Source organism: Apis dorsata, unplaced genomic scaffold (assembly GCF_000469605.1).
Source record: "Apis dorsata unplaced genomic scaffold, Apis dorsata 1.3 scaffold_1110, whole genome shotgun sequence".
Classification (NCBI taxonomy): Eukaryota; Metazoa; Arthropoda; class Insecta; order Hymenoptera; family Apidae; genus Apis; species Apis dorsata.
Genome location: NW_006264208.1, coordinates 64,056 through 77,596, shown reverse-complemented (window position 1 = coordinate 77,596; position 13,541 = coordinate 64,056). Strand labels below are relative to the sequence as shown.

The 13,541-nt window shown below is 23.8% G+C and overlaps 2 protein-coding genes across 3 annotated transcripts in view; one reads left to right on the top strand and one right to left on the bottom strand.

The window, feature by feature from the left end:
* The first annotated feature begins 2,900 nt into the window (after positions 1 to 2,900).
* Positions 2,901 to 6,189, top strand: LOC102677279 (NADP-dependent malic enzyme). The gene is made up of 6 exons (XM_006624727.2): positions 2,901 to 3,093; positions 3,325 to 3,687; positions 3,899 to 4,210; positions 4,332 to 4,700; positions 4,850 to 5,144; positions 5,222 to 6,189. The coding sequence occupies exons 1-6, from the start codon at positions 2,938 to 2,940 to the stop codon at positions 5,335 to 5,337; spliced, it is 1,611 nt and encodes a 536-aa protein (XP_006624790.1). The 5' UTR covers positions 2,901 to 2,937; the 3' UTR covers positions 5,338 to 6,189.
* Positions 5,679 to 13,541, bottom strand: part of LOC102677410 (serine/threonine-protein kinase Doa) — a 34,439-nt gene continuing 26,576 nt past the window's right edge. For both annotated transcript variants that reach the window (XM_006624729.2, XM_006624728.2), the window contains 8 exons: positions 13,422 to 13,500; positions 11,346 to 11,412; positions 9,659 to 9,772; positions 8,824 to 8,914; positions 8,559 to 8,729; positions 7,793 to 7,922; positions 7,461 to 7,711; positions 5,679 to 7,221 (listed from right to left, as the gene is read on the bottom strand). In XM_006624729.2, the coding sequence (XP_006624792.1) occupies positions 7,009 to 7,221; positions 7,461 to 7,711; positions 7,793 to 7,922; positions 8,559 to 8,729; positions 8,824 to 8,914; positions 9,659 to 9,772; positions 11,346 to 11,412; positions 13,422 to 13,500 (1,116 nt within the window). In that variant the 3' untranslated portion in view covers positions 5,679 to 7,008. The remainder of the gene's footprint in view (positions 7,222 to 7,460; positions 7,712 to 7,792; positions 7,923 to 8,558; positions 8,730 to 8,823; positions 8,915 to 9,658; positions 9,773 to 11,345; positions 11,413 to 13,421; positions 13,501 to 13,541) is intronic.

Sequence of the window (13,541 nt, the reverse complement as noted above, 5' to 3'; positions counted from 1 at the left end):
TTATTATAATATATTACACAAATATATTATTATTATTATAATATATTTATTTTTATTATTATATAATATATTAATATATTAATAATAATATAATAATAATATATTAATATATTATTATTTTTATAATATATTATTATTATAATATATTACACAACAAATATTTAACTATTATTTTATTTAATGAAAATTATTCCAATAATTATTTTCAATAGTTTTAGCTGCAAAACTCATATTTTAATTTGAAAAAGTTCTTTATGTCAACATTAAAAAAAAAATTGATTTAAAATACTATGATATAAATTTTAAAAAATTACACTATATATACACTATATTTGTTCTATCAGATTTAAAAAGTTTTACGCCTTCTTAGAATAACTTCCAAAAAACTTCATTAAAATTTTAAAATATAATCGATATTATACAGGATTGTATATTTTAATTCTATAAATCTTATAAATACTTAATAAATACTTAAAAAATCGATATAACATCATTATATTGTTATATAATAATTCGTATTTCGTATCGGTTTCCTTATTTCATTATAGTTATAGATATAGTTATAGATATATAGATTAAACTTGCTTCTAATAAGTATTCTGAGCTGTTATAGCATCAAATCTTCAATTTATTAAATGAATAAGTGATTAATTCAAATTTTTAATATTAAAATTATGGACTTATAATGAATATCTAAATATATATAGATATAATTATAGCAATTGAAATAATGAAAATAAATAGGTATATCTGTAATTATTTTTCCAATAAAGAAAAATATTAATTTATCAAAAAATGTTTCTATATTTTATATAATATTTTATATTATATTTTATTTATATATTAAAATATATTTTGTATTTTATATAATATAGAATTTATAATAATTATAAAACAAAATATTTGAAATTCGTCATTTAGTAATTTTAATTCTAGTATTTTAATATTAATAAAATAATAGATAATAGATAATATAATTTAATTCTAATATTAAGTTAAATCTCGATATTTTTTTCAATAGTTTTTACAAATGACATAGAATAAATCAGCTGTTAATGATGTAGAATTTATTTTCATGTTTATAATAACATAAGATATAAAAAAATATGCGTTAAATAGTTGTATAAATTGAATTGATAAACATTTCACAAACATGATATTGAAGTTTGGCATTTTTTTTTCTTTCATTGAAACTGCGTTCTTGACCTTGAAGGAACAATTATATAGATTGCGATAAATAAAATCAATAAAAGTAATTATATAATATGTGACCACTTCTATCATAGCAGATAATATTGTAATATAATATATGTATACTGTTCTTTGCTCTATGATATTAATGACTTAATTGAATTATCTAACTGATATTTAAAATTAACGATGCATTATAGATAAATATTCCATTTATATTATTAATTATCCAAATATATATATATTATTAATTACCCAAAAAACAAATTTGCTTGGAATTGTTTTATTTTTAAGTATTTTTATTTATAATGTATATACTTTTCTATATCTATATTAATAAATATTTTATATTCTGAATAAAAATTATAACTTGTATTAATATATATAATATTTACTTAATATTTATTTTATTTTTATTTACAATTTTCACATTCAAAAGAAATTGATTTATTGTATTTAATATAATAATTTACATATATAGAATATACAGAATAAATTTATGAGAAAATTATAATTTCAAAAACATTTTTATTACGATATTTTAATAATGATTTTTAATTATTCGATATTATTATGAAATTAATAAATTATTTACTCTTCGCCTTTAAATATTTAAGATATTTGAACTATTAAATAAGTAAATCTTTGAACAATAAATATCAATTATTCGAAAATTTACATTCTAATGATTAATTCTGTATTGATTAATTCTTATTTACACATGTGATATATATTCATTTCAATTATTTCTTATTAAGTTTCTTAATATCATATGGATTTTATTATATTTATTATATTATATTTATAAATTTTACAATTTAATTTTCTATATATTTTTAAAAAATATTATTATTTAAAAAAGAAGATAAATAACTTAGAGATAAGTTAAGAAAAAAATGTGAAATAAATTCTTTTTTACTAGACATCTTCAAATTAGTATAAAAAATTATTTATAACTAGAAAGAAATTTAAATAAAAAAAAAACATACAAAATATAAAAAAATTATAAATGAAATGTACATTGAATTAAATTTTAATATTTAGTTTTTCTTTTATAGTGAAAAAAAATATATGAACTATATAAAGTCATAAATTTATCACAAAATATCTTTTATTATATTTATTTAATAAATAAAATTTATTTAATAAATAATAGGACCAAAAAGATTTAAAAAATTAAATTTATAAAAATATATATAAAAATATATTAATATGAAGAATATATAAAAATATATTAATATGAAGAATATATTACAAAATTTCATTTTGTATTTTAAAATTTCTTTTTAAAAAAGTGAAATTAATAAATTGTATTATAAAATTCTGATTTAAAAAATGATAAAATGTAACAATTATATGAAATAATACCAAATAAGAAAAATAGATGATAGTCTTTCACTCACATTCACTAGCAACAGGAATATGCTCATTAACTTTTTCTAGACCATAATAAAATAGTTTCTGTCAATGTTAAATTATCTCATGATTTATTTCTATTGGATTTATTCAAATCCAAATTAAATTAAATCAAACAAGTATATTCATTTTATTTCTTTTTGATAATCTATTTTGATAAATAAAATTATAAATCTATTTTTTAATATTAATAAAAGATAATAAGATAAATAAAACTGTTTTAAAGAATAATTAAAAAAAATTATTATTTATATTAAAGAAAAAAATTATTTTTATGATTTTCATGATTTTATTATATTTCATATTATATTTCATATTTTATTTTAGGGAATGGCCTTTTCTCTTCAAGAGAGACAAATATTAGGTATTCATGGTCTTCTTCCAGCAGCTGTGAAAAGTCAGGATGAACAACTAGAACTCTGCCGTTTAAATCTGGATCGTTATGATAATGATTTATCAAAATATATATATCTAATAGGATTATTAGTATGTATAAATTATTTCATTTTTTTTTCTATCAATATTTTATTTTATACATATATCTATAATAATTTGGAAAAATATTGCTTGAAATATAATAGAATAAATAGGACTTTATCAAGTAAAATTATTGTTTTTTATTAATTGTTTTAAAAATATATATATTATTTTATTAAATTATGAAATTTTATTTTATTGAATTAGAAATGTAACCATATATTATTTATATTTTTATAGGATAGAAATGAAAAGCTTTTTTATCGTTTATTGGAACAGAATGTAGAGAAAATGATGCCTTTGGTGTATACACCTACAGTAGGTTTAGCATGTCAGAAATTTGGTCTGGTTTACAGAAGACCACGTGGTCTTTTTATATCTATACATGATAAGGGTTATGTTTATGACATTTTGAATAATTGGCCTGAACATGATGTAAGAGCTATTGTTGTTACTGATGGTGAAAGAATATTAGGATTGGGTGACTTAGGAGCATATGGAATGGGAATACCAATTGGAAAACTATCTTTATATACTGCTTTGGCTGGAATTAAACCTCATCAATGTTTACCAATTACTTTAGATGTTGGTACAAATACTCAGGTTGGTGAAAAAATTTTTAAATAAATTAATTATGCAATAAAATAAAATAATTATCAATTATTAATAATTAGTAAAAATAAGATATAGTTTTTTTATTTACAGATTATATTAATTATATAAAGACAATTTTATTATATTTTATTATATTATTAAATACCAAAGTTTAATAAAATTATTAAATATTTAATTCTTGTATTTAATTCTGTTTTAGTCATTACTTGATGATCCTCTTTATATTGGCCATAGGCATAAACGTATTACTGGTAAAGAATATGATGATTTTCTGGATGAATTTATGGAAGCTATCATTAAAAGATATGGACAGAATACTTTAATTCAGTTTGAAGATTTTGGAAATGCTAATGCATTCAGATTACTTAATAAATATCGTGATCATTACTGCACTTTCAATGATGATATCCAAGGAACTGCTTCAGTTGCTGTAGCTGGTTTACTGGCATCTCTTCGTGTTACGAATACAAAGTTATCAGAAAATACAATTGTCTTTCAAGGTGCTGGAGAGGTAAATAACATTAATATTTTATATTTGATTTAAATTTTTATTAATGATACATAAATCCATAATAAAAATCATAAATATGAAAATGATATATATATTAAAATATTTCATTTATTATTTATAGGCTTCATTAGGTATTGCATGGTTATGTGTCATGGCAATGCAAAAAGAAGGTATTAGTATAGAGGAAGCCAAAAGTAAGATCTGGATGGTTGATTCAAAAGGATTAATTGTTAAAAATCGCATAAGTGGTGGATTAACAGAGCATAAATTACATTTTGCTCGAGATGATAAGCATATAGATTCTTTATTAGAAGTTGTCAAATATGCAAAACCTACAGTACTTATTGGTGCTGCAGCAGTTGGTGGTGCTTTTACCACAGAAATATTAGAAGAAATGGCAAATAACAACGAAAAACCTATAATATTTGCTCTCAGTAATCCCACAAGCAAAGCAGAATGTACTGCTGAACAAGCATATATTGCTACAAAGGTATTATTGAATTGTATTTTTGAATTATGAATTTTCTATTTTAATAATTTAAATATTAAATTTTTCATTTTATTGAAAAATATAACGTAAATTGAAAAATATGATAAAATACATGAAAATATTTAATATTCATTTTTAAATAATTACAGGGAAGATGTATATTTGCTAGTGGATCACCATTCGCACCAGTAACATATAATGGTAAAACTTTTTATCCTGGCCAGGGAAATAACAGTTATATTTTCCCTGGTGTTGCATTAGGTGTGATATGCTCTGGTATGCGCACCATCCCTGAAAATACATTCCTTATTGCTGCAAAATCATTGGCCAATATGGTTTCTAATGAAGATTTAGAAAAAGGAAATCTGTATCCACCATTGCAAGATATTCAAAAATGTTCATTAACAATAGCTGTTGATGTGATGAACTATGGTTATGAAAATGGTAAAATATTTTTAACATTCTTATATAATTATAGATAATTATTATATAAACTAGAAAGATTTATTTCTTCTTTATAGATATTGCTACAGTTCATCCTCAGCCCAAAGACTATAAAGAATTCATTAAAGCACAATTATATGATACAACTTATAAACCATCAATTCCTCCAATATATAATTGGCCTAATTTGTAATTTTGACTATCATCGTGTTATATACGAGGTTTTAATAAAATCTGAATAGATCGATTGTTTAGATGAACGCGATATTTATATAATGGTATATTTTTTTTTTTTTTATTTGTCATGATATTGTAAGAATCTGTTGAGCAGGTTCGAATATAATAACTATTATATGTATATGTATGAGCTATGTATGAATGTGTATTATAAAAAAGTAATTTGAACAAAAATATATATATATATATATATATATATATATATATCTTATTATTGTATAAACGTATCGTATTTGAATGTTTTAAATTATTGGGATGAAAAGTAAGATTTATCAATGGAAAATAAATTTCAAGTGATTATTTGAAAGAAATGTGTTTATTGCTACTCGAAACAGTATTTTTTCACAGTATTCAGATATATATTCCTTTTTCTTTTTGTACGAGCAGCAGGATGTGATAAGATTCCGTCATGTTGTATGTATAAGAACTAAAAGAGACAAACAAGATGTACATAAGTGGTAAGAGTTCCATAATTTTTAAGAATACATTCCTATATTTAAACAAAATAAAAGCAGAGATGTTCTTAGGCACGTAAATCCGCATTTCTTTTTTAAAGATATGCGACATACGCGTAAAACTTCCAATATTAAGTGTATTTAAAAAACAATCTATCTGGCTTAGCCATTTAATCGAATCGACGAAACTTAAAACACACATGATTGTCTGCAACATCGTAAAACAATGCAACGAAATTCAGATATATAGTGAACCCAAAAAAAAAGAAAATTTCATATTAGCCATATCCTAAAGCATCGAAAAAGATACATTAGCACTTTCTAAGACAAATCGTATGCTATATCTTATGATTTTTGAAAACATTAATATGTGTATTTTACGACGGTGAATTGGCGTTCATTGTCTCTCTCACACACCCTTTCTTTCTCACTCTCACTTTCTCTTTGTTAATCTTATTTTAATATCATTAACACGTACGCATATATTTACTTGTATCTTAATGCTAAATCTGATTCTTACTACTAATACACGCCATGGTCATCAATCTATAACAAACAGAGTATAAACTGCGACCCTTCTTTACTCCAAACTTTGTTGCATAATAACATTGTAATAAAATTAAGGATAAAATGTACAGAAGAGCATTTAGAAAAAGTTTACAATGTCGGGACGCTGTTACGCTACACTGAGCAGACACACTGGTCTTTCTATGAACCAGTAACAGGGACCTACATTTTGTCAAGTTGGTTTGGCTATTTACCAATTTTAATGTCTCGTAAATAGAGATAAGAAAACAACTTTGCACATTTTTATGCAAAGATTTTTGATGATATATTATATTATCATATATAAGTTATATCCGAGTTCCACAGCACCATTGCACTACTGCTTTTTCTTTTATTTTACGTCGTTAATGAATAATACGATTTACGATTTAATCAATATCATCAATTGTTGTTAACAAATTTAATCATATTTCCTAATAAAATTTTGTTTTTTTTTATCTAATTGTTTAATTTTATTTAAATATCGGTTGACGTCATCGAATCTTATTATTGCCGGAAAAGTACAGTCTTATGAGACTTAAGGATTTGAAAATAGCGACGTAGGACAGTAGTGTCATTGACAGTGGAGTGTCTGTCCAGCACGGAAATCGGTCCCTTTCCTAGCTTCATCGTGAGAGAGAATGTGATCGTTCGTGACTTTGTTGGGAATCACCAGCTGCTCGAAGATCTGGTAATCTTTGATGTGCAGGTAACGCATCAAAAAAGGGATGTGCCAATGAATCCTTCAATGTTATCCTCTGTGATGGTTCATATTCTAACATTTTTTGAATGAGATCGAACAATTGTCGATGTTCTTCGTCATCAGAAAGCATACAACGCTATATATATAAAAATAAAATATATTAGATTATTCATTATAAATTAGATTTCTATTAACATTTTTGTTATCTTATTTTATAAAATATTATATTTAAAATTATCTACTATAAAAATAATAATTATATATATTTCATATTACAAAGTTATTATAAAATATTTATATGATATATATAATATTATAAAATATTTATAAGCAAATGATGATTGTATATGTACTTAGGTAAATAATATTACTTACATGTAAAGGTTTGCAATTATCTCGAACGTATCTGCCTGCTGAGCTTTTTTCATCCCAATCTAATTTGCCATGATAGAAGTACTTAGTTTTAGTTTTACGAGCCATACGGTGTGGAATTGTGCCAAGTATACGTTCCATCATCGCTAAATGTTCACGGTTGTCGTGTGTTTGGAATAAAGTAATACCCAGGTACAGTTCGAAGAGAATGCAGCCAATCGACCATACGTCACAAGGCTGAGACCATCCTAATTCTATATAATATATATAATGAATAGTCTAATAAATAGTTTTTTTTTTTGCAAAATGCAGTTGATTTTATAAAAATTACTTACCTAAAATTACTTCAGGCGCTCTGTAATGTCTTGTGCTAACAATCGTGCTATGATGTTCATGATCAAATGTGGCACTACCAAAATCAATGAGTCTAATGTCTGTCCGTTTTACACGTCTAATATCTCTTCGCTTAAAAAGAAAAAATTTCTTTTAACACTTCAGAGCATAATACTTAATTATATATTATATTTATAGTTGATATAAAAGTGTCACTTAAAATCATGTAGCATTAAATAAATTAATATTATTGTATTGAAATATTATTAATTTTAAAAATCACTTTTATTATTTTAATATTTTAAAAATTAATTTCTAATCTTTTTTCAATTTTCATTTATGGTTATTTTGTAACAATTTTTTTTATTTTTTTCTATAAGTTTAATATATAATTAATATATAATTAATTTTTTAATTGTTATACATTTTTTAAAATTAATTTCATTTTATTAATCAAAAAGTAACATATACATAAATTTTAAATAAATTAAGTAAAAGAATTAAATAGAATCTTTAATTTAATATATATTATTGACATTGAATTTTACTGATTAAATATATATAAAAATAAATTTCTTAAAATTTAATGATATATTACTACATTATTAATTTTCAATTCTAATCAATTTTCAATGTTTAATTAAATTTAATTTTCAATTAAAATATTTCATGAAAAAATTTTTATAAGTACTATATTATTCAAACTATATTATTCCAACTAACACGATAAATTATTTTATGTTTATATGGAAGATGTTCATTCCTCACCTTTTTGCTACTATATATACTATCATAATCGGAATCTACGAATAATATATTTTCTGGTTTCAAATCAGTGTGCGTGAGTTTGTTATCATGTAAGAATTTGACGGCATAACATAATTGATATCCAATGTGCCTGACATGTTCCAATGGATAAGGCTGATAACTGTTATCTCTCTGTAAATATAAAATAGTTAATATATAGCAATAATGCATTATTTTATACAATATATAATATATAAAAATATTATGTTATTAAATATAAACATACCAAAAAATCAAATACACTAAGTCCAAGCATTTCGAAGGCGATACACATATGTCCGTGATAATTAAACCAATCGAGCATTTTCACGCACAAGCTAAAAGTAATAATGAAATATTAAATGAATGCTGAAAACAATTTAAAAATGTAATATAAGAATCAAATGAAGAATTGTGATACATGTCAAAAGAGGGCGACTCTTTTAAGCATTATAAATTAATTTTTTTATTTTAATATCATTTATATTTTGAAATTTTATGATAAAAATTATATAAATTTAATTATATTTTTAAATATTTCTAAATATAATAATTTTTAGTTTTTATGTGAGAACTTTATTATTTTTAATAAAATGAGAAAAAATTATAATTTTATTGGATTCTTATTAATTTTTCAGTTTCCGAATTATGCTTTACTGCAATATTAAGTTGAATATTATTGTGTGTTTTCCTGCAAATATTGTTTTTTATAATATTTATGAATAATGAATATCATTGTATAAAATATTGTTAATATAACAGAACTGTACAATAATATAGTTTTCAAATATAGATATAGATGTTTATATTATTTTATACTATACAAATTTTAATTATTAAATTAATTACTAAAATTAAGTACCAGTTTTAATAATAACTAGTAACGATATCTCAATATTCTTAAATAATATAAAATAAAATATAAAATGTTAACTGAAAAGTTTCTAAAAAAAAAAAAAAAAAAGAAATATCGAAAATAAAAATTTCGATGTAAAAATTTTCAATTTATTTTTACTTGAAGAATCACCCTCTGTTCATCAATCCAGTCCCCACCAAGTCTAAAAAGCCACGCAAATACTAACTGTTGGCCTTCCGGATCCTTGGTCGCAATTTTCTCTAAAGCGTTTATTTCGAGCTTCGCGGCTTCCCTATACTTCTCTACGTTCTTGATGATTTTCAGCGCCATCACGTGATCCCTGCAAACGTCATTGTACTTTTATTAGACGACACTGTTCACGGACCGTCAATAATCCACATGGCCGGAAGCATCATCGCATATACATAAGTACAAGGCACAAAAGCACGGCTGTTTGAAATGCATCAAAGAGTGGGGAAGAAAAATAAAAAAAGAACAATGGCGTTCAAAAAAATTCTCCCCTAATCGACATCTCGATGAGCGATTTTGCGACAACTTGTTCGCACGTCGAGAAGGCCCGGTCCGTAAAACAAAGTGCAAGGCCATCCTATTATTGTGACTACTTGCGCATCATTTTGTGACACTGCGGCATAGCTATTTCTGATCCTGCTATGACTCGAGTCGCGCCACTACGTACCTTTGTGATTTTTTTCTGATGCAAATTATCATTCTGGCTGGATCGAAAATTGAGAAGAAAAAAGAAAAATATTGCAGGAGGAAAAACCAGAAGGAATTCTGAAGGAAAGGAAAATATATTAGGATAAGTAATAATTAGTAATAAGTAATAAAATCGCTTTATCATTAAAAGAGCTAATTCTTTTCTATTACGTTTTAGAATTTTTGTTTATTGAAAATTAATTATGAAAAAATCCACGGTAAAAAAAAGTATAAAATTTATTTTTAAAATTTGTTTCAATATTCTAAAATAAATAGCATGTGTATGCATTACTTTCATATCAGAAATTTGACTATAAAATGAGCAATATATTATTTGATTTAATATAATAAAGATCTATCATTTTATTATTCAGTTTATTATATATCAGTTTATTATTAGTTGCAAAAATAAAATATTAAATATCAAAATTTTTAAAAAAAATCAAGAATCTTTTTTGAAAATTAATCTTAGAATGTTTTGAAAAAATCCTTTATAATAAATAAGTAACATAAATTATGTGTGAAATAAAATCAATTAAAAATGAATAAAATATACAATTCATCATGATTAAAGAAGAAGATAATTTTAATTGTTTCAATATTAGCAAAATTGTATAAATCTTGATTTTACTATAATATAATAAATTTTTCTGTAACAAGAATAATAATAAAGTTAATATATACAAACAACAAATTCTAGTAATATAAGTAATAAGTAATATAAGTCAGCTGATAATTATATTCAATGTAAAATTTTAATATTATAAAAATTATTATGTTAAAGTTCATTTTTATTTAAATAGAATATTTCTTCAGTTTGTGATAAATATTTGGCAATTTTTTTTTATTAAAAATATTAAACTAGATTAATATATTTTGAATTTTTAACAAATTTCTGATATGAAAATAATAATAAGCCAATGCTTTCTATATTAACATAATGAACCAGTGATGAAAAATAAATTTCTATATGATCTTATCATTATGAACATTTGCATAATAAATTATCAAAAATCCAAATTCTCTAAACCTGAAACAAAAATTGTAAAACATACAATAAAAAGGAATTCAACTGATCTTTCAATAATAAAACAATATATGAATATTATATATTGAAAAAGGAGAATAAAGAAAAAGAGAAAAACGCAGACTCGAGGTAGGTTACCTACGTAGTAGTTACGTGAGCTGCCACTTACATTTGCAAGTCCTTAACCTTGACAACTTTTCCAAAAGTACCCTCTCCTAGGGTGGCCAGTACTTTATCTGCAATGTAAAAAGATAAATAAGCGTCCGGGTACATCAAAGACCTCGCGTCGATTGAAGATCGTGTTTGTTGCTCAATGAAGCCCTATATTTAATATTTAATATTTATAATTGCTAAGATACACTGATATATTAATAATAATCTCTAATATATCAATTAATAGAATTATTTTATTTCATTGATTTTATTAATCTTTTGTCTATATTAAAACAAAAGATCATCAAAGAATATTCCTGACAAAATTCAGATAAAAGTTAAAAAGAGCAACAGAAACGTACTTTCAATTTGACGTTAGGTCGATGTTCAATACGCCATACGTCGTGAACGGATGTATGAATCAAGTGAAAAAAACGGTATCATAGAGCTTTATGTTTTATCGATCGGAACTGCTGCTCTCCTAAAGGCCGAGGTACCCTAATTATAAAAAATCGGCAGCCAGAGGACATAACATTGACTATCAAATCCCGATATACATGTATTCGATTCCGTCATTGACTCTTAATGACTTTATGAGATAAATTCAAATGGAAATATTGATATAAAAAAAAAAAGTCAGGATAAATGAGAGTAAATGTCTAATGTCCTCCGTGCGCCTATTCAAAGACAGTGGAACACGTCATCTCGAAGAAGACGTATATCGAGGAGATAGCGCAAGCGTGGCCTCTCTTTGTCTCTTCTCCTTCCTTCGCCTCTCTGTCTCTCTGTCTTCGATATCTTTTTACAATGAAAATTACAATGAAAATTACAATGAAAATTAAAAGAATAAAAGAATGAAGAAATTTATATAAGAAATAATATTTGATACAAAGAAAAATCTAAAAAAATACATAATAATGAAGATCCGAGTTGAAATTCCTCTTAAACTATTTAGATGTCTGAAATACTAAAAACAATAGTATACTATATGATAGAATACTAAAAACCTTAGTCGTAGATCTAAAGATCTTAGGAATTGAAAAGACAAAAGAGTAATACTAAATTTCAATCATTTAGTACGCCAAATGATGATAAATAATATAAATTATACTACGCTATATTTCTTAAATAGATGCTACTATTAACTTGAATTAAATTTGTCATCGAATATATCATTAAATTGACGTTCAAAGATGGCTGCATAGTTTTCTTCCTTTTCTATCTAATTTCATTATGCGATATCTAAAATTTTACTTCGTGTTTGTTAGGTTTATGATATATTTAAAAGTCCAGTATGTTTAATAAATACAGTTACTAATCAGAAAAATATTCAGAAAGTAATAGTTAACAAACTGGAATTTTCAATATAGAGGTTATGATGAAATATGAAAAAATAATTTTTAAACTGAATTTGAATATATTCAAAACAATTACAATCAATCAATTTGTATTAAAACGAAAGTTTATATGTCTGTATCATATTATGTCTGAATCTTACAAATCTAAAAGATATAATATAATAATTAATTTAAACTTTACAAGAATTTTATATAAAAAATCTATAATATAATAGAAAAAATATAAAAATATTAAATATTCTTAAAGAAATAACATTGTTTTAAAAGCTATTTTCTAAACTTGTCGATTTTTTAAAATTAATCAAAACTTATTGACAAAAATTTAAATCTATTTTCAATTTCTATTATCAAACATTAATTCGAAACGACATTAGAAAACCATTATTATTTTTGAATTAAAACATGTAAATTTCAAAATATAATTGAAAATTTTTAAAATGAATAAAATTAACTATTTTCCGGATAAAAAACAGATAGAGAATGATCTTAAATAAGAATCGAAGATTTCTAAACACAACAATTTCAAAAGAAAATGAAAAATATAAAGAAACATATATCGAACAAACGAAAAGAGAAGTTGAAAGCCAGAAAAGAAGAGATGCGAGTAGAGTGAACAGAGGCAAAGAGAGACTATGGGCAGATACCGTAGGTAACCGATCCGATCGATCGATCGACCAATCGATCTGAGGCTTGCTTAAATCTACTACAATGAGTGTATTCACGTATTCACGAACATCTATTTGCCAGGATGTCGCCGGATTGGTAAACAAGGTGGCCGTCTTCGTCGTCCTCGACGGAGGGCGGTCGTGGGCTCTACATATGGGCCGGCGGAATCGGTATCAGCGGCGCATGCC